Below are 21,419 nucleotides of genomic sequence, written 5' to 3' on the forward strand. Positions count from 1 at the left end.
AAGTTTTCAGCCCATGCAAGGCTTTGTGTACTTTATGTTGTTGTACTCAATGCTGATTCAAAAATTCAATAAGCTTTCAATTGTCTTTTGTTGTCTATTGGCATATGTTTGTGAATAGGCTGTTCCATACAAGGCCTTTCTCAGTGGAGGAGTTTTGCCTGGAAGGACAATCACCATCCATGGGACTGTTCACCCAAATGCAACAAGGTTGGGCATCAATTATTATTAATTTTTTTTTTTTTTAATCACCTCTCTAAACAAGTTAAAAGCTGTGAAAGTGTTGCTTTTAATATTGGATTTTAATATAATATTCTATTACGTGTCCATATTTGTCCAACAAATACATTACAAAATCATCAAATTCTGTCTAGAAAAATCTACAGGAATGAAACATCACCCGTCCAAAGGGTATGAGTGCTCTCTAGTGGAGAAAACATATTTCCTACCAAGAAAGTAAAACGATCATATGTCCTGTGCCAAAAAAAAAAAATTGGGAGAGAGATTGAAATCTGTGCTTTCAAGTAGGGCTGCACGGTCTTGGAAAAAAATTACATTGCGACTTTTGGGGGGTTTGCGATATATATTGCGATATTAAAACTTGAAGAATTTTCAGCAGATGACTTGAATAGCTCTGTTTGGGAAGACTGGTTGACTCACCATGACCACTTTGTAAAGGTAGTCACCCGGGTAACTAACGAGTTCCGTTCCTACGCTGGCGACGAACCCAAATTTCGGCAATAGTTGAAACCATTAAGTTCCCCTACAAAATAACTATTGAAAAAGTCCAGAAGTATTGTAGTTTTTTTTTTAATGATGGATACACTGCCCTCTGGTGGCAGCGTTGGTTCTGGCTGGACTGTATGACTGAGGAGCAGACTCGTCTGACATGGATAAAGAACAGCTGTGCTCTGGTTTGGCCCACATAAGGCTGTAAGTTGTTTCAATGTTAGTTAATATGTTAGTGTATGCATTTGTAATTAAGGTTAGAGCTACAGTTTGTGAAGTTATGTGTGAGTGATTTGCTATGAGAATTGTAAATGCAGACTTTTGTTAGGCAAATTAGGGTGATTTATTTACTAAATTTACATATTGTTTAGAATAGATGGACATTTGAACACCAATTGTTTAGTGTCATGTGTTTTATTGTTTAAATGCGTGTCGTTTTGAACATAAGTGCACATATGTGTGTTACAGCTTTACAAATTGTTAAAGGTGAAGGAAGTCAAAAGCTTCAAAAAGCACAATTGCCCTGTATACTGTCTGTAAAGCTGAACAATGTCACTTCTATTGAGGACAGACACGTCATTAATAAAGTTAAAAAACTAAGATACCATGAGATACAAAAAGGTACTGTTTATGCGACTAAAAAAAAAAAAAAAAAAACGCCTGATGACAATATGGTGAATCAGGTTTTTAATTTGAAGAAAAAATTTTGTTTTTCTGCTTCGTGCTCATACAGCCTCTCACCCTCCCTCCTGCTAGCTAAGCAGTGTGACCAAACTTGTTTTTTTTTTCTTGGTCACCAGTGCAGCTGGCGTTTGGTACTTAAAGTTAACGATGATTGACAGGTTTGTAGCTTTGACCTAGTGAGACAAGGGTCAGTAGCTCTACGATCAAAGGCACAAATGCGTTAGTCATCGTTTAGCTCCGGGGTCCTCATTTAGCGGACCGCGGTCCACGACCGGACCACGGCACACGTCTCTGCGGACCCACGGACGAACAAAAAAACGGAAAAAGACAAACTTTTTTTTTCAACATATATCATCGTATGAATCGCCGATCTATCGCTATGCGCTACTATTCTATCGCTAAATTCTGTTTCATTTTAGTCAAATATCTTCCATGTTCTCACTTCTGTTGTCTGCTCTATGACAACGATGCGCTGATTGGCTGAGAGAGCCTGCGTAGATGCGCTGATTGGCTGAGAGAGCCTGCATGCTACTAGCTAGCGTGGACGGACCACAGCAGTGTCAGTGTGGGACAAACGGTATTCAGTTAATGTGATAATAATTGTAAAACACCACCCATTAGATTTTTTGTTAGTTATATTGAATGTACAATTGGCCATGTGTAAGGACAAGAGTTAATAAATAGCATTTTTTGTCAGGAGATATAAGGGCAACTCACGCAGGCAGGTGCAGGCATTTCGGGAGGGGCTTCGTTTGGGTCCTAATTGGGAAATGTCTCGAGGTGATGTGGCGTGATGGAGTTGTGGCTCTTGTCATTTCAGGTGGGAAAATGTTATTTATATACATTTCACATGTAAACAGCTCATTGTTGGGTCCTAATTGGGAAATGTCTCGAGGTGATGTGGCGTGATGGAGTTGTGGCTCTTGTCATTTCAGGCCAATAAATGAAGCACAAACATCACTCTCTGTCAAGTCTTTTTAATCCGACCACAAGTGCGACATAATTTGGGGGCTCGTCCGGGATGGATTAAGGCTTGTGAGAATATTTCCCGTCGACCAAAGTGACGCTGAGAGTATTTTCCGCCGAAGAAAGTGACGAACAACTTCAAAGCGGCCGCCGACGGTCACGCGCATTAAGGAGGGAGGCGCGGCACCGCAGCACACGGCAGGATGAGTCTCGAGGAGCACGCAGAGCAACTCGCGCAGCAGTTGTGGACGCTGAGGTTTGATGAGCTCAAAGAGGTGTGTGTACGTGCTAAAGTTGACTATGGAAACGCAGCGACCAGGCGGGCCGTTATAAACGCGATTATGGAGTCAACAGACAGCGTTATTGAGGAGGAAGAAGATGAAGTTGCAAAAGAGTATTTGGACACTTTGCTAACACTAACTCATCAACGGTCGGTTGACACAACTGCTGCTGAAATTACAAAACACAGGCTGAGCGACAGGATAGCCAGTACTTCGTCACAAAATGTGCCATTAACTTACACAAGTCCCAGTCTGACCCCACAAAGGCTACAAGAAGTCACAATTAGAAGAGAATTCAAAGTAAGTGGACAGATTGGGGAAAAAGGACAGAAAGACAAGCTCTCATTTACAAATCTAATGCACCAAATTGAGAGAGGTGTAATGAAAGGGCACAGTGAAGATGAAGTTGTTGAAGCTGTCGTAAAAGCCATCAGCCCAGGCTTAAGTTTGAGGGACATGCTTGAAGTGAAGAGTGACCTCACTTTAGCCCAATTAAAAACAATATTAAAGGGGCATTTTAAAGAAGATAGCTCCATGGACTTGTATCACAAATTAGTTAACGTTACTCAGGACTGCCGTGAATCTCCACAAAACTTCTTATTCAGAGCCATAGAATTGAAAGAAAGATTGCTTCTCTCTGCAAAAGAATCTGGCTCGGATGACCAATACAGTCCTGATGTGATACAAAAGAAATTCTTAAGGTCCGTCAGCACGGGACTTATAAGTGACCATATCAAGTTCCAGCTAAAACCTTATTTAGATGATCACACTGTGACAGATGACCATCTTATTGCTAAGATGAATGAGGCTGCAAGTGTCGAGTCCGAGCGCCAGACAAAACAACGGAAAAATGCGGTTAGCCGAACTCCAAAAGTTACTGAGATACAAACAGAAACACAAGCAAGCTCAATTCAGAGCAACTCCATTTTGGAAATGAAAGAGGGGTCACATGACCGGATGGACTCGGTTAAACCCAAAATGCGCAAAACGCCAGTATCTCACAGTTCAAGAGAACTTGAATTGTATGAAACAGTAAATTTGCTCAGAGAGGAAATGGCTGAAATGAAGAAAACTTTTGAGGGCTGCCAACAACGTGCCACTCCCAATGTAAAACGCATCCAACGCCGAGCATGCCCAATTTGTGAAAAAAATGGGCGAAGTGATCAATGTGACCACTGTTTTAAATGTGGATCAACTGGACACTTCTCAAGGGGGTGCCGAGGAACGCGGGGAGCAAGCAACAGGCCCGAGACTGTAAACATCAAAAAGGTGGCGCCGTCCCCATACACGCCCAAAACATCAACAGAAACAGACAGTAAGGTACAAGAGCTGCTATTAGCGAGAATAAAACAACTTGAAGCTCAGCTACAAAATAATACCAGTACACACCACGGAGTGAATGCCACTTTTATCAACCCAATTTCACACCGCCAAGCCAAACTGCGTGCGCTTATTGGGAAAAAATGTATGGTGAGTTGCTGTTTTGATGGCGTACCAACAGAAGCATTATGGGATACCGGTTCGCAAGTAACTATTGTCAATGAAAGCTGGCGTAGTACTTACCTCCCACATGTACTACCGCGCAGCCTTGAAGAGCTTCTGGAGGGGGACGAGACACTAATCGGTAAGGCAGCTAACCAAACAGCCATTCCTTTCTCAGGTTGGGTGGAGGTGAAGTTCAAGCTCAATACTTCAAACCAATGCTCACCAGAACTGCTAGCCCCGGTACTCATCTCAAATGAGCCAGGTGTTGCTGAGCCACCCATCATTGGCTATAATGTTATTGAGCAGTTAATCAAAAATGGCATGGATCAATACCCGAATTTCATGACAGAGTCAGTACAAAAGGCATTTTCACTTGACTGCAAAAAGACAGAAATGTTCATCAAGCTAGTCAAGAAAAGTGATGACATGAGGGAGGGGGTAGTTAGAGTAGGGCAACCCAGTGTCACTATTGCCCCTGGTCAAACGCAGCTGGTGAAATGTGGTGTACGCAGCTATTCATGTGCAGAAGGGCAAGATGCTTTGTTTGAACCAGTAGATAGCTCAAAGTGGCCAGACGGACTGACTTTAACTGAAGCTGTAATAAATTGGCATAAAGGAGGCTGGTCAAAAGTTTCAGTACCCGTTACAAATGACAGTAGTCATAGTATTACCCTAACACCACGTACAGTAATTGGCCAGCTCCAACAAGTTAAAGCGGTCTATCCAGCAAGTGTGCAACCTCGACAGTCAGAACCGGGAGATGATTGTCACTCACCTATCGCTGTAAACAACAATGACAGGATCACTCCCAAAGCAAATGAAGATGTTGAAAATGGAGAAAACCAAAAAGAATGGTGGGATCCACCTGTGGCTATTGACCATTTGACACCAGAACAGCAGAACAAAGTACGGACAGTTTTAAGAGAAGAGTGCAACGCCTTTTCTAAAGGAGACCATGATGTTGGTTGTATTCCATCATTAAAACTAAAAATTAGGCTCAAAGACAATATACCAGTCACCCGTACATACACGTCAGTACCAAAGCCACTTCACAGGGAGGTGAAGGAATATTTGGAGGATCTTCTAAACAGAGGATGGATACAAAAGTCTCGCTCTCCTTACTCTTCACCACTTGTATGTGTTCGTAAAAAGGATGGGACGCTCCGTCTGTGTGTGGATTATAGGGAATTGAACCTTAAATCCATACCAGATAGACACCCTATTCCTCGTGTGCAGGATATTCTAAACAGTTTGTGTGGCAGCGCGTGGTTCTCGGTCTTAGACCAGGGGAAAGCCTATCACCAAGGGTTCGTGGAAGAAGGAAGCAGGCCGCTCACCGCTTTCATAACACCTTGGGGTCTGTATGAATGGGTGAGAATTCCCTTTGGTCTCTCCTCCGCCCCTGCGGAATTCCAACGCAGCATGGAAGAGTGTCTAGCAGGCTTGAGGGATGAAACATGCCAGCCCTACCTCGACGATAATCTCGTTCACAGCAAAACATTTGATGACCATGTGGAAGACATGAGAGCTGTACTGCGTCGCTACCAGCAACATGGTGTAAAATTAACCCCAAGAAAATGTGAAATTTTTAAAAACCAAGTCAAGTTCTTGGGAAAGATTGTGTCCAAAGACGGATATACAATGAATCCAACTGAGTTGGCACCCGTCCAAGCCCTGAAGGACCGCAAGCCAACAAACGTCGGGGAACTGAGAAAAATCTTAGGGTTCATTTCTTATTACCGGCCATATATTCAGAATTTCTCCAGAATTGCCAAACCCCTGTACAGTTTGTTATCGACTGAAAGCGCGCTCAAATTTTCCCCAAACAAGCTCGAGATGAAGAGAAGAAGCAAGAAAACTAACAAGACCAATCAGTTATCTTCAAGTCAACCCATCATATGGACTGAGCAACACCAAACTGTGCTTTGTGACCTCATAGACTGCTTACTGCACCCACCTATATTAGGCTACCCTGATTTTGAGAAACCATTTGTGCTGCACTGTGATGCATCTCAAGAGGGTTTGGGGGCAGTACTCTATCAAAGACAGCAAGGAAAATTAGTAGTTATTGGGTACGGCTCTAGAACATTGACGGCACCAGAAAAGAACTACCATTTGCATTCTGGCAAATTGGAGTTTTTAGCATTAAAGTGGGCGATTTGTGAGAGGTTTAGAGAGTATCTTTATTACGCACCATCCTTTGTCGTCTACACCGATAATAATCCGCTAACCTATGTCCTGTCTTCTGCTAAACTCAATGCCACAATGCACAGGTGGGTGGCTGAACTGGCCGATTTTGAATTCACAATTAAATATCGGCCCGGAAGATCAAATGGCGATGCTGATGGGCTGTCTCGAATGCCTCTTGATATGGACCAGTACATCCTTTCATGTTCCAGAGGGGTTGAGCCGGATGTGATAGGTACGATAACCCAAGCTGTACATGTAGAGTCTGTCAAGCACGAACCTTGGATGTGTCCGGTCACGATCTCGACGGCCTGCTCAGTGAGTGATTGCATCATGTCGCCTATTGCCACTATTTCAGAGCAAGATGTGAGAAAAGCTCAAGAAGAAGATCCAGTCTTTGGAAAAGTGAAAAAGTTCCTTCTAACAAAGCACTGGCCTCAGAGCCACGGAAGAGGACATCATGATGACATCACAGTACTGAGAAAGGAAAGGAAAAGACTGTATCTTGACAAGAATGGACTCATCTATAGGAAAATCGCCACTTCTTCTCAACTACTGTTACCTAAAGTATTCCACCAAATTGTCTTCAAAGAGCTACATGAAGATATGGGGCATCTTGGAGTAGAGCGAACATTAGCTCTTATTCGCGAGAGATTCTTCTGGCCGCGCATGCAGCGCGACGTGAACCACTATGTGACTAAGGTTTGCAGCTGTCTCAAGCGTAAGCGCCCGAACAAACCCACCAGAGCACCCTTAAACAACATTGTCACCACATACCCATTTGAGCTCGTTTCAATCGACTTTTTACACTTAGAGCCGAGTAAAGGGGGCTATGAGTATGTGTTAGTGGTCATGGATCATTTTACAAGATTTGCTCAGGCATATGCTTGCACCAATAAATCGGCGACAACAGCAGCAAACAAACTGTTTGGTGATTACGTGCTCAAGTTCGGGTTCCCTGCTAAGCTTCATCATGATCAAGGTAGGGAGTTTGAAAATAAGCTGTTTCACAAACTTAAAGAATACTGTGGCATTCGAGGCTCCCATACATCTCCATATCATCCAGCTGGGAATGGCCAGGTTGAGAGGTTTAATCGCACGTTGCTTACCATGCTGCGAAACCTCCCTGAGAAGGCAAAGGCTGACTGGAAAAGCTCGCTGGACAAAGTGGTGCATGCCTACAATTGCACACGAAATGAGGCAACTGGGTTCGCGCCTCATTTTCTTCTATTTGGTAGAAGCCCTAGACTGCCAATTGACATCATGTTTGGTCTGGCCCAAGGTGGTGATGAGGAAGGAAGTACATCCCACTGTGACTATGCAAACAAGTGGCGCGAACGCATGTTAAGGGCATACAAAATAGCTTCAAAAAGTGACGTGAAAGCACAGGCTAGATCAAAAGCATACTATGACAAAAGAGTTTATGGTGCAGAGCTACAAGCAGGAAACAGAGTTCTCGTGCGCAATCTTTCCGAGCGAGGTGGCCCAGGTAAACTCAGGTCTTATTGGGAGGAGAAAGTTCACGTGGTTGTCGAGAAGAAACCGGACATCCCCGTGTATGTGATTAAGCCTGAGACCGGTCCAGGAAAGACACGTGTCATTCACAGAAACTTGTTGCTGCCGTGTGATTATTTGCCAATTGATGAAGATGTTAAGCCAGCACACACAAAATCTGCCAAACCACAGGGAAATGTGAAACAAAGTGAGAACTGTGGCACGGAGGATTCTGACAATGAAGCAGAGTGGCAAGCCATCATTTCAAGATCATCCAGGAGTCAGCTGAGAGCAAATGCTGAGGAATTTCACCCGCAAAAATCCCCTGGACACCACCACGAAACGAGCATCGACGGTGAACTTCCAAGAGGTGACTCCGAGGCTGCATCAGATGGTCCCATGGTCGTTGATGACGTCACAGGGTCCGAGCTGAAGGATGCTACTCTGGAAGCATCCCATGCCAGTCCTGATGATCTGAGCCCATCCACATCATCTGATGAAGCAGACGAGGATGCTGGGCTCCCGCCAGCCAACTTAAGACAGTATCCTTTCAGACATAGAATGCCACCTGAAACACTCACTTACGACACTTTAGGTCAACCTTCTTTGACACACAGAAAAGTGTAATTACACTGCTGTGTTGGTTTATTAGTTCATGTGTTCTATATTCGGTTCAGGTGTTGTTCAGCTGTAAGCTAAGTGATCACACATAGTGTTATTGTGGTACGTTACGACAACACAGTTTGAGCATACAGTCCACAACAAGCTTTACACATGTTGAGGTAATTACCTTTTATGCTTGTTAATAAGAGTCATACATTAGAGATGTATAGATATTCTTTCAGTGGAGGTACTTTGCCTGTGACACAGAGCATTTCTTTAGATATCGCTTGGCCAGCGGTTTCTTCCAATGGACATGGTACAAATGGGAGATATACGCCATGTTACGGATTGTTGATCGACAGTTGGTGCCTCTTTTCTACAAACTGGCTCCCTCTCTTTTGACAGTGACTCTTGAGTCGAAGACCCTTGTTTGTTGACTGTGTAATGTCGGGACGCCATTATTTTTGTGGGGGAGTGTGTGGGACAAACGGTATTCAGTTAATGTGATAATAATTGTAAAACACCACCCATTAGATTTTTTGTTAGTTATATTGAATGTACAATTGGCCATGTGTAAGGACAAGAGTTAATAAATAGCATTTTTTGTCAGGAGATATAAGGGCAACTCACGCAGGCAGGTGCAGGCATTTCGGGAGGGGCTTCGTTTGGGTCCTAATTGGGAAATGTCTCGAGGTGATGTGGCGTGATGGAGTTGTGGCTCTTGTCATTTCAGGTGGGAAAATGTTATTTATATACATTTCACATGTAAACAGCTCATTGTTGGGTCCTAATTGGGAAATGTCTCGAGGTGATGTGGCGTGATGGAGTTGTGGCTCTTGTCATTTCAGGCCAATAAATGAAGCACAAACATCACTCTCTGTCAAGTCTTTTTAATCCGACCACAAGTGCGACATCAGCAACCTCAAACACGAGTCACACCCGGCACTGCAATCTGTTTGTACATGCTGTTGTGTACTTTATTTTTCATTCAAGAACGTGAGTCATACTGTGAGCAAACGTGATTTATTTATTTCCCCGCGTTACCCCGGCATTCTCGCTGCATGCGGGCAACGTTCAAGATCACAACGTTACGCGACATTCACTAACCCCACAGCAACACAAAATTGAAGATGAGTTCTCGTTCATGTCTCATTTACATCTCTGAGAAGTGAATCAGCAATAACCGATACCAGAGTGGTTTTCTCCATTTTTCTCAAATTTGACTCATGAGAAGTAAGTCTCTCAGTGAGCATTACATGAGAAGGTCTTGAGAATAGTTCTACTGACATGATTTCTCAATAGTCTCACAGCTGTCTCCTTTCAAGATCTTACCAAGAGACAACTATGAGATCATATGTTGATCTCAAATACGTCTCAGTTTGATCTCCTTACTTGGACTCATGATCTCAGTCATGTCTCTGTCAAAGATATGTATGAGCAAAGTATTTTATTTTTTAAACTTGCCTCAAAGCTGCCTCTTTTCCTGATCTTGCCAAGCAATCATAGGCGGAGTTTGACTTTTGGGACTGAGGGGGCACAACATGTTGATGACCCCAAAACGCAGTGTCAGCAATAAAATTGACTTACAAGAATATTTATAATAATACGTTGAAAATGAGTGTTTTTTGTACTCCATCATTCTTGAGGGGAATTCTAAATCAGGCTACTTAGGACAGCTATACTTTTCGTCAAGATAGTCATCCATTGGATATGGTACGCCCGCCGGTGTCGTGCCAATGTAGTTACCCCAGTCAAAAATTGTGTCCCCTGACGGAGCTATATAGAGGTAGATTTGTGTCTTCATTATTCGATCAAAAAATGTGTTTGAATGCAAAAATAAATGTGAAACTCAAAACTCATTTGAAAGCTATTTTTCTTAGATTTTTTTTTTTTTTTTTTTTTTTGATTGAAGCAGCGTTTTTTGATTGAAGTAATGTCGTTTTGTGTTTGGGCCACATTTTGGCAAGGACATGTGTGTCTTTATTATTTAATCAAAAAATAAGTTGCTTCAAACAAAAAAATATATTTTTTTTCAAACGAAAAATCACTTTCATCAAAAAAAAGAAAAATTTTGATAATAAAAAAAGTTTTTGAATGCGAAAAAATATTTGAGACTCAAATATTTGCATTTGAACACTTAGTTTTTAATTTAAAAAGTTTTATTTTAGCAAACCTTTTTATGTTTGGGGCATATTATGGGTAGGACATGTGTGTCTAAATCATTCAATCCCCTAAATAGTTGATTCAATCAAAAAAATATATTCAAACAAAGAAAAAAATCATTTGAAAAATAAAATTGGCCTCCTCGTTTCTTAATAATATGCAAAGTAAATGACCGTCTAAGGTGCTCGTCACATGATCTGTTTTTTTTTTTTTTTTTTTTTTTTTTTGCTTTATTGCTTTACACCTTTTATATATATTTAGAAAAGTCGATTAATGCAATGACACTTTTCGGCCACTGGGGGGCCTGGCCCCCCTGGCTCCCCCTTAAACTCCGCTTTTGCAAGCAATCCTATATTGTGCCAGTTAACAAATATTTCTCAATTTGATCTCCTTCCAGTATACAATTACTCATTTTGGGTTCTCAAGATTCTTTCGTTGTACAAAAGAGTAGTGTCTGCTCTGACATGTCCGATCACATCTTAAATCATCTCGTGCCAAAATCTTGGAAAATAATATAATCTAGGCATGCACGATATCCATTTTTTGAAACCGATACCGATAACTTCCTGCTTGTCAATGCTGATACAGATACAATAACCGATAACATACTGTATGTCTAATTTTAAAATGTATAATCACATGGGTTTTTAACACCAAAAATTCTAGTGGTGGATTCAGCGTAGATTTGCCTTTGACCTAACCAGAATTTTCATGACGACATGAACATTATTATAATGAACAACACAAGGACAAGAAGAGTTTTGACTTCAAATAAAGTGCCTATGTGTTTTTTCAAATAAATATTATTTGAGTCAATCACAATCAATTAGTCAATATCATTAACCATGTGTTCCCCTGAACAATGAGCACTGAACTAAAACAAACATAGACCCAACAGGTATTCTGCTTTGTCAGCAAATAAAACATCTGATGCAACAGTAAAGGGGACTTTTTGTGGTCTTGGAACATGAAACAACTTAAAGGCACATATACCAATCCACCGACACCGTGCCAAGAATATTATATATTATCGGGCTTATTAACTCATTCACTCCCAGCCATTTTCACCGGTGCAACCCCCTTCGCTCCCGGCCATTTTAATGGATTTGGACTGATTTTGCAAGGCCCACAGAAAATTCTGTTCTATTGCTATATAAACATGGAACCCACCAAAAGAAAGATTAGACTCTATTCTTTCAGCAGGAAAAAAAAAAGTGTTCATATCTTTTTCCATTCTTTAAAAATCAGCATTAGAAAATAGCTTAGTTTGAGCAATTTTCCAATTTCTGATGAAAAAACAGAGAAATTGAGCTTTTTGTAAACGCATACATTTCAAACATAACTTTGACTTTTACACAGCTATTTTTTGCTTTAGTTACAGTTGTGGTCAAAAGTTTACATACACTTGTGAAGAACATAATATCATGGCTCTCTTGAGTTTCCAGTTATTTCTACAACTCTGATTTTTCTCCGATAGAGTGATTGGAACAGATACTTCTTTGTCACAAAAAACATTCATGAAATTTGGTTCTTTTATGACTTTATTATTGGTTAACAGAAAAAGTGATCAAATCTGCTGGGTCAAAAATATACATACATGGATCTGAAAAAGCGAATCATTGACTTGAACAAGTCAGGAAAGTCACTTGGAGCCATTTCAAAGCAGCTGCAGGTCCCAAGAGCAACAGTGCAAACAATTGTTTGTAAGTATAAAGTGCATGGCACTGTTTTGTCACTGCCACGATCAGGAAGAAAATGTAAGCTATCATCTGCTGCTGAGAGAAAATTGGTCAAGAGGGTGAAGATTCATCCGAGAATCACCAAAAAGCAGATCTGCCAAGAATTAGAAGCTGCTGGAACACAGGTGTCAGTGTCCACAGTCAAGCGTGTTTTGTATCTCCATGGACTGAGAGGCTGCCGTGCAAGAAGGAAGCCCTTGCTCTAAAAGCGGCACCTTAAGGCTCGACTGAAGTTTGCTGCTGATCACATGGACAAAGATAAGACCTTCTGGAGGAAAGTTCTGTGGTCAGACGAAACAAAAATTGAGCTGTTTGGCCACAATGCCCAGCAATATGTTTGGAGGACAAAAGGTGAGCCCTTTAACCCCAAGTACACCATGCCTACCGTCAAGCACTGTGGTGGTAGTATTATGCTGTGGGGCTGTTTTGTTGCCAATGGAACTGGTGCTTTACAGAGAGTAAATGGGATAATGAAGAAGGAGGATTACCTTCAAATTCTTCAAGATAACCTAACGTCATCAGCCCGAAGATTGGGTCTTGGGCGCAGTTGGGTGTTCCAACAGGACAATGACCCCAAACACACATCAAAAGTGGTAATGGAATGGCTAAATCAGGCTAGAATTAAGGTTTTCGAATGGCCTTCCCAAAGTCCTGACTTAAACCCCATTGAGAACTTGTGGACAATGCTGAAGAAACAAGTCCATGTCAGAAAGCCATCAAATTTAACTGAACTGCACCAATTCTGTCAAGAGGAGTGGTCAAAGATTCAACCAGAAGCTTGCCAGAAGCTTGTGGATGGCTACCAAAAGCGCCTAATTGAAGTGAAAATGGCCAAGGGACATGTTACCAAATATTAGCGCTGCTGTATGTATATTTTTGACCCAGCAGATTTGATCACTTTTTTCTGTTCACCCATAATAAAGTCATAAAAGAACCAAACTTCATGAATGTTTTTTGTGACAAAGAAGTATCTGTTCCAATCACTCTATCAGAGAAAAATCAGAGTTGTAGAAATAACTGGAAACTCAAGAGAGCCATGACATTATGTTCTTCACAAGTGTATGTAAACTTTTGACCACGACTGTACATCCCAAACATATGAATAATGTTTTCCTTTTACAAAATCACATAAACAACAAGAAAAATAGAGCCTTTGATAGCAAAGTAACAATTTATTTACAGAACTGACTGAGAGATGACACTGTTGTGGCCGCGACGGCCGGGGTAAACTATTCCTTCATCGTCGCCTGTATGATAGAGATGATTATTTTTTTTAGTCTTCGCATGGGCAACTTGTGTTCCTGGGGGGGGAACTGGTTTGGCCGAGCGCGTTTCCGTGCGGGACACTGGAGGGCGCGGGGGACGCGAGCGGCCGAGCACGGCAGCGCGGGCTCTGCTCAGCGAGCAGCACGGACTCAACGGCATCGTCCGCTGCACTGGCGGTCCCCGTCGTCCAACGCCTGGCATCCCGGGCGTACTCCCGTTTGTTCTGCTCGGTTGTCCGCCGCCTGGCTTGAATCGGGTTGGGGGTCTTACCAAATGCGCTGCCCTCCATTGGCCAGTTTTATTGCTTTAAAATGGATTTTCAGCATTGTGCTTTGGAGCTAGGTTGAATCAGAACCTAGAGATGTCGTTTGTGAAAAAAACGTCTTTGGGACACTGAAACTATTAAAAATAGAACGTATTTATATGTTTTTGGGAGCAAATAAGTTAATAATGTTATTGGATTTATTGGGATGATGTCATAATTCCTATTATCGGACTGATAATTATCAGACTGATAATTATCGTGCACCTCTGCCCACGTCCCGCCCCACGAGAGCCTTCAAAAGACTGAATGTTTAACAAATCGTCATTTTTCTCGGTAACCTTTTGTTGACGTGTGATAGGTGACCTTGCCTTCCCGCCTGAGTCTATCTTCTGTTTGCCTTGCTGTTTGATCGCTGTCGACCTGAATAAATTGTCAACTTGTGCTTTGAAGCCTTTTTCCAGCTTTCAAAATGGAGTCAGTACAAGGGGTTAAGACTAAGGTGAACGCCCACCGTCCCGGGTCGCTGGAGCTACGCCAGTGTGGTTCTGGCGGTTCGGCTGGCGTGATTCCGGCATTCTGGCTAAACGGTCAAATTCCTTCATGGCGCATTCTTGGTGGATAAACCGGTCGACGTCGGAGCGCGTGGCTGCCCGATCCCAAGCCGAGTATAGCGCTTTCTAGGAGGGCACGTGAAGAGGGTCGATGGGGGGTGGAAGTCATGATACAATCGAGAACCGGAGACGAGAGGATTGGGCTCCCAAGCTGAGGATAGCGCTCTATAGGCGGGCACGCCTTTATCGGCCGGCGACCATGGTGTGCGACAAGCTGCAGGTTGTGGCCTTCTCGGTGGACAAGGAGAATTATCACCCACAAAATGCAAGCCACCTCCTTATTAAAACGTTTGCCATGATCCCAGTATTTCACATAAAATAAAACATGTACTCAAGTAGTCATCCGTCCAATGGTCTCTTGATTGTCGGACTTGTTTTGTTCAATATTCAGGATCTTTTGGAAATCCAAAAAGTCTCACACCACTCTCCCTGGTACAACAACAACAAAAGCCTGCAGCACATTGGGCTGGCGTGACGCAAAAAATAAACAAATTAATCCGCAAAATCAGCTGAATCTGCAGGTCTTTGGCATACTTTAGTAATGGCTGTACTGTGAAAATAATTAGTCTGCTGACGTCACATTTGCTTTCTTCCTCAATCCAGTATCTGTCCGGAAGTCATTCATTTTCGTGGTGCGGGATTCAAAAAATTAAATAAATATATTGATCGCTTCCACACACATTCAAGCGGTCCATTTCATTCAGGAGCATAAAATACCGCGTGTAATATGTAATAAACATGTTTTTTGTGTCACAGTCACTTTAAGGAGGTGTGTTTTTGCAGTGTAGAGCCTACAAATGAATGAAACAAAATGCTATAATTAGCATTTTAATTTTTTGTTGTTATTGTTGTTCAACGTTTCTTTTTATTTTGAATTACCTTTTGTTGAATTTTGCTATACAAATAAATTTGCCTTGGATTCTTTTCTGATTCCTTTTTGTCCACGGATTGTACATTCCCTGAGACGTTCGAATTGTAAAGAATCTGTCAATAAAAATACCACCTCTCAGCAAGCATCCAAGAAGATATTTTGAAATAACAGACCATGTCCACAAGGTAATGTGCATTTCCCTGTTTCATACTACAGGTTCCACATCAATATTAACCATCCCACTGGCATTGCTCTACATTATAATCCACGTCTGAATGAGAACATTGTGGTTCGAAACACCAAGCGGGGGGAGAAATGGGGCTCGGAGGAGAGGGGCGGCCCGATGCCCTTCCGCAAGGGACAGCCTTTCACAGTATGTGACTCTACTCTTACACATTCATATGTTTTATGGTTTCTGTTTGTTATATGTCATGCAAAGACACAGTGGTTTACAGTCAATCTCTGTTATTCAAAAGGCGAATAGAGAATAGCTGTGAATAATTAATGCCTATTGTAAATGCATTTTTAAAAAATCCATTGATAAATGGAAAGCCTTACTCACAGTTTGGCACGCCCACACAAAATAGTAAAATTTGACTTTTTATCATATTTAAAAACATCTTTGAAAAAATACAACAAAAAAATGGGGGGTAAAATCCACAATAAGATATCTGTAGGTCCCAAACTGCAAATATGCTGTGGGACCACTGTAATAAGTAACGTCAATTGCCACAAAATCCTCACTGGGAACGCACCCTGCCAAGGGGTTTCAATCGGCACCTTTCAAACTAAATTTCTCAAGCCTCAGAGGTCAATAAGGCCAAGGCAAAGGGCAATGATCGGAAAATAATGAAATAATAATTTTAAAAAATGAAACAAAAAATGAATTGCATACATGTGTATAAGTCAGCCTTTCGGTTTATGCATTTTCGGTCAAGTGTTTTCAATATTCGGTTTTAGTTTTGGCCAAGGATTTTACTTTCATTACGTCCCCAATTGAAATGTAAGGGCCAGTCAATGAATTATTGAAGTGCAAATCTTACATATTGCTCCTTTAATCTCTATTTCTATCTTCAAAATGAAAATATACCCGTGAGACTAACTGATAACTAAATTGTTTTCATTTAGCTGACCATCTATTGTGAGATTCACTCCTTCAGGATTGTGGCAAACGGGGCGCACGTGCACGACTACAAGCATCGTTTCACTCAACTGAATCGACTTTCAGAGCTGGAGATTGCTGGTGACATCACCATCACCTCAGTTAATGTTTAGAGATTCAGGAAAGGCAATCTCATATTAAGTCAGTGATCCTCTCAACTGCATACACTTACTCACTTCACATAATCGTATTGTATACTATGTTAAAGCAATCGGCACAATTTTTTATGAGTGGAAACAAGAGGTCTTTGGTTTAACAAACTATGTTTGAAATGATCATTTATACTATAGAGTGATTTAATTGTGAATTACAGTCAGTTTTGAAAGTTTATTTTCTCATACATTTTTCCAGTTCATATGTATAATCATTCTAAATGTGTGACAAATTTAAATAAATAAAAGTTGGATTTGATTGGGTTGTTGCTGATTGTATGATGCTGATTGACAAAACCAATTAAATCTTTTTTGAGCTGTAAGGAAGTTTCCATTCTTAATGACTAACAATCCGCTAGTTATAATATCAAACTTGTGTCAGAGAAACAAATACAGTAGTTGGTGCTGTTTCTTAACTTTTGTATTCTAAACTGATTTAAAGAGATCCACGGACATAAAGACAAGTAATTCTTAAAAGATAAATGTTACTTTGAGTTATAACGATTTTATATTAAAACCCTTCTTAATGTTTTCGTTTTTATAAAATTTGTAAAATTATTTTAACTGATAGGTCGCCATGCGTGTTGACGTCGCAGTGCGGTGACATGGCCCGCTGCCGAACTTCCAGCGTGTCACTCATTAGCTACCCCAACATGTCGTCGGTTCTGCCCTTCCAATTTGAACCAGAGTGGAAAAGTGAAGAGCGGGACAGCACTGTCGGTGGTTCACAAGACGAGCAGCAAAGGCAAAATGAAGAGCAGGAAATACTTGAAAAGACAAGAGTTGGGCAAAACTGGTGATGTACTTACGGCAAGTGCGTCTCAATGACAATGGAGCGAGAGAGAGCGTATGCTGTCGAGAACTCCGGTTTTTGTTAGCAGATCTTCAAGATGAGCTATTGCATTATCAAACTTATTCCAATATAATTATGTAGATTGTTAGAATCCAGAGCTGTCATGTGCTTTACATGCAGTGCAGGCCAAAAGTGTGAATACACCTTGTCATTTGTGCATTTTTATTTCATGACTATTGACATTATAAACTCTCACTGAAGGTAATAAAACTATGAATGCACACATGTGATAGTCAGGATCGGAGTCGTGTTGTGCCTGACTGTCCTCATTAAATTCGCCATCTGACGGTAACAAATCCTGGGATCGCGTGTCCTCCAGGTCTTGTACATCCAACTCACATTTAGCTATGTAAGGGTGGTCCATATTAAGTGCTCGGCACGCATCAGCTGGCCACTGTACTGCTGCATCGGACGTGTCAGGATCAGTTTGAGTGGCAGCATCACTCATATTAGGTGAATACTGAACAGACACACTTACTGGCTGATGAACTGACAGTAGAGGTGAATTATTAGCTTCCTCTGTGACTAGCCCGAAGGTTCGCCTATCGCTGTAGCGACAGGAGCAGTTTGCCTGCTGAAAAGAGCGGCCAGCAGTTTCTTGTCTTCCTGTCTAGGCATTTCACTCGCTATCCAAGCGCGTTGAGGCTTCACGTGAGGGAAAATAGTTGGAACAGCATTTGATTTTAGTCTCCGCTTTTATCCAGCCGCTCCGGTGAGCTCTTTAATAAGTTGTCGTCGACTAAAAGCCTCGAATGCGGTAGGAGAAAAATGGCGAGAACAAAGCCTTGGGTCTTTGGGAAGTTTTGTCAGTCTACAGGCATTTTCCCAAACCTTTCTCCTCTTCTTGTCAATAGGAAATCTGTGGAGAATCACATCACTCCCCATCTTACCATTTGACTGGAAATTGCATTCAAAAGCAGCACATCGTGGCATTTTACTCGGCGAGTTTAGGCAGCAATACACAATTGTTGTACACAATTGGAAACGTCCCAATTACGTCATCACTCCGAGCCCGCAAAACATGGCGCCAACTATCGGTCAAAATATGTATTAAATATTATAAAATATTGCCATTGATTTAACATTTTATGTGTTTCCAACAACATAGAGAACAATTGTGGTTTAATAGAGCCAACATGTCTTTAAGATCAAGGATCTCTTTAAAAGATAAATGTACTACGAGTAATAATAATTTGATATGAAAACCCAGCTTGTTGTTTTCGTTTTTATAAAATTTGTAAAATTAGCTTAACTAGTTGGTCGCCATTGTTGTTCACGTCGCAATGCAACCTGGGGGGTGATGTCAACGGGTGGCACTGCTTGGCAAGGGCGTAGGTTTGCATAGGGACAATAGGGACAAAACACTACCAACTTTTCAAGATGCTCAAATTGTCCCCACCAACTTTTAAGTAACCTATGTAATGCGTTCAGTTATATGAGTCATTTAGAATGTGTTCCCATATGTTGTAACAATAGAATTGACTCTACAATTATTAAGTGAACTATTTTCAGACTTACATTTATCCCTTTTTCTCTTGCTGAATGAGCCAGTCCATGTTTTTTTTCCCTCAAACGGACGTTTGATTGCCTGTTGACTTGACCTACCCCACCACGCGCACACTCACACGATACATGTCGACATGTCGCCTCCTCCGCCCGCTTTGAAGAGGATGGATATTAGAAGTTTTTTTTTTCGGCCATCAGCCGAATGTAATGTGAAAGCCTAAGTCGGAAACTGCTTCAGCAGAAGTGTCCTCCAGTATGTGTATTTTACTATATAAATGTTAATTGAACTGAGAAATATAATGAACTCTGCTCAGCTGTAAGAAATGTAGTGAACCAGGGTTTACCCCCTTCTTCCCAGTTTTCATTTTTATTTTTCTTATGTGGTCTTAAAGCAGCCCAAAGGAGCTTTCGTTTTTTGTTGAGTTTGGCTGTGCCAATGGACAAAAGCTGTAGTGTTTTTTTCCTGAAGGAAGGCTCTATTTTTATTTTTGTGAGACAATTTTGAGTGGTATTAGAAAAATGTTTATTTTTTGCATTCCTGGCTAGTTAAGAGATGATTAACAATTTTGTATTTTTTTGTATGTTAATCCACAAATTTGTGTTCAAATATTGTAATTCAAATTTGCTTATAAAATCCAGACATTTTATTCTGGAAGTTTTCAAAATGTTTCTTTAGTAGTTTTTGAAAACAAAAGTTTGAATCGAACGGTGTATCATCTGAACCTATACATATGCACTGCAAAACCCATCTCCTTAAAACTAAAAAAAAAGACAAACTTAAATTCCCTTGTTTTCAGTGTAAATCAACTAGAAATAAGTGAAATGATCTGCCAGTGCTTCAAGTAAATTTTACTCAGATTTCTTGAAATTAGAAAAATGGCTAGCTGAAAATAAGCTTAACAGATTTATTTTAAGCAAAAAGCTTCTACGTTTAATCTTTAAAAATATTTGTCAGAAATGTTTTTAACTCAAGAATAGATATTATTCAAAACATTCTTTGAAAGCATTTTTTCTTGATTTAGGTGAAAAATGACTGACTTTTAGATTTTTGGGCTTAATAACAACAAATGGTATTATTTACGAAAACTAAGTGGAAGAATCTGACACATTAATCTGTTAACTAGACTTTAAAACTCCAAACAAGATGAAGAAATGTATGTATGTGTGTGTCCCTCTAAACCTCAGTTGCTTAACTATTTGTCTCGTAAAGCAGTATTTGCCATTGTGCAACACTCTAAATTAGCTGAATGCCTAGTCCCACCTCTTAAACAAACTAGGCTAGCTGCTCCCCATAAATCAATTAATAGATGTAATGTGACGACTAGCACTCAACCAGTGTTGGTAGGGGGGAAAAAAACCAAAAAACCCTATATATTGTAATGCCCTCACCTGAAAAAGAAGAGTTAATGTGACAAAAATGAAAACATTAATACATTCAGCTGATGCAGAGTTTTTCCCCCCTCAAAAAAGACGAAGTTGCTAGTATGAGAGTACTTCGCCTCCCGAAAAGAAACAGACGGCCAAGACTTAGAGGAGGAAGGACAGCAGGACCTCCAACATGATTTCACATTTACGTGACCATCATCCGTCACTTTACACTAAATATACTGTACACAAATTTAGGGTACGTAAACACTGTGATGAACATTTCCCACCAGCTAAGAGAGTGTACTCCAGTGCGTTTAGTGTGTCCAGAGATGGTAAAACAAATACTATAACATAAGCTTGTTAACGAGACAGATAACGTGGCTAGTTAGCATGCCAAAACGGCTAACTCTATCTCTAAACCATTAGCCTACTTTAGTAGTCTTCCGCCATTGTAAACATCTGTTCAAAATAATTTTTTTATTGTACAGTCTGTGTATTTTCTCTATGGTGACTACTTGTTGAGAGAGGTCGTGTGTGTATAATGTGTAAATGATGATACGAGTCATACACACGCTCTCTTAGTCTCGCTCTCTATTAATATTCACGTCATTATAAGCGGCTCGGAAAATGAATGAAAAATATTAATAGTAGTAGTGGTATGTGTTTTACATAAAATCAATTTGATCATATATCATTTAAGTCCAGTTTTATATTACCGAGGGTTCTTGTTCTAATGTTGAGCAATTTCAGCTGTGGCTGTGGATTTAGTTTAGAAGTTCCATTTATTTCAATTATATCCATAAATATTTTATTTATTTATTTTGACATTATATTAATGTTAATGTTCCAATTTGCAAATATATTATGAAAAATACAGAAATCCTGTTCAATGGAAAAAAGTTTTTTTTTAACCCATTCATCTCAAAATAACACATTTTAGAGCTATAATAGCAATACTGTGATACCGGTATTTTTGCCTAAGGTTAACATACCATCAAAATCTCGTGACGGTACTTGCCTCCTGGCTTCGGTAGTAT

The 21,419-nt window shown here is 40.7% G+C and overlaps 1 protein-coding gene across 1 annotated transcript in view; it reads left to right on the plus strand.

The window, feature by feature from the left end:
* LOC130917328 (galectin-9-like) overlaps nt 1-17,122 on the plus strand; it is a 32,807-nt gene extending 15,685 nt beyond the window's left edge. The window contains exons 6-8 of the mRNA XM_057838620.1: nt 119-207; nt 15,558-15,714; nt 16,470-17,122. Coding sequence (XP_057694603.1) covers nt 119-207; nt 15,558-15,714; nt 16,470-16,616 — 393 coding nt within the window. The 3' untranslated portion in view covers nt 16,617-17,122. The remainder of the gene's footprint in view (nt 1-118; nt 208-15,557; nt 15,715-16,469) is intronic.
* Nucleotides 17,123-21,419: the final 4,297 nt, after the last annotated feature.

This window comes from Corythoichthys intestinalis, chromosome 6 (genome assembly GCF_030265065.1).
Source record: "Corythoichthys intestinalis isolate RoL2023-P3 chromosome 6, ASM3026506v1, whole genome shotgun sequence".
In the NCBI taxonomy this organism is placed as follows: domain Eukaryota; kingdom Metazoa; phylum Chordata; class Actinopteri; order Syngnathiformes; family Syngnathidae; genus Corythoichthys; species Corythoichthys intestinalis.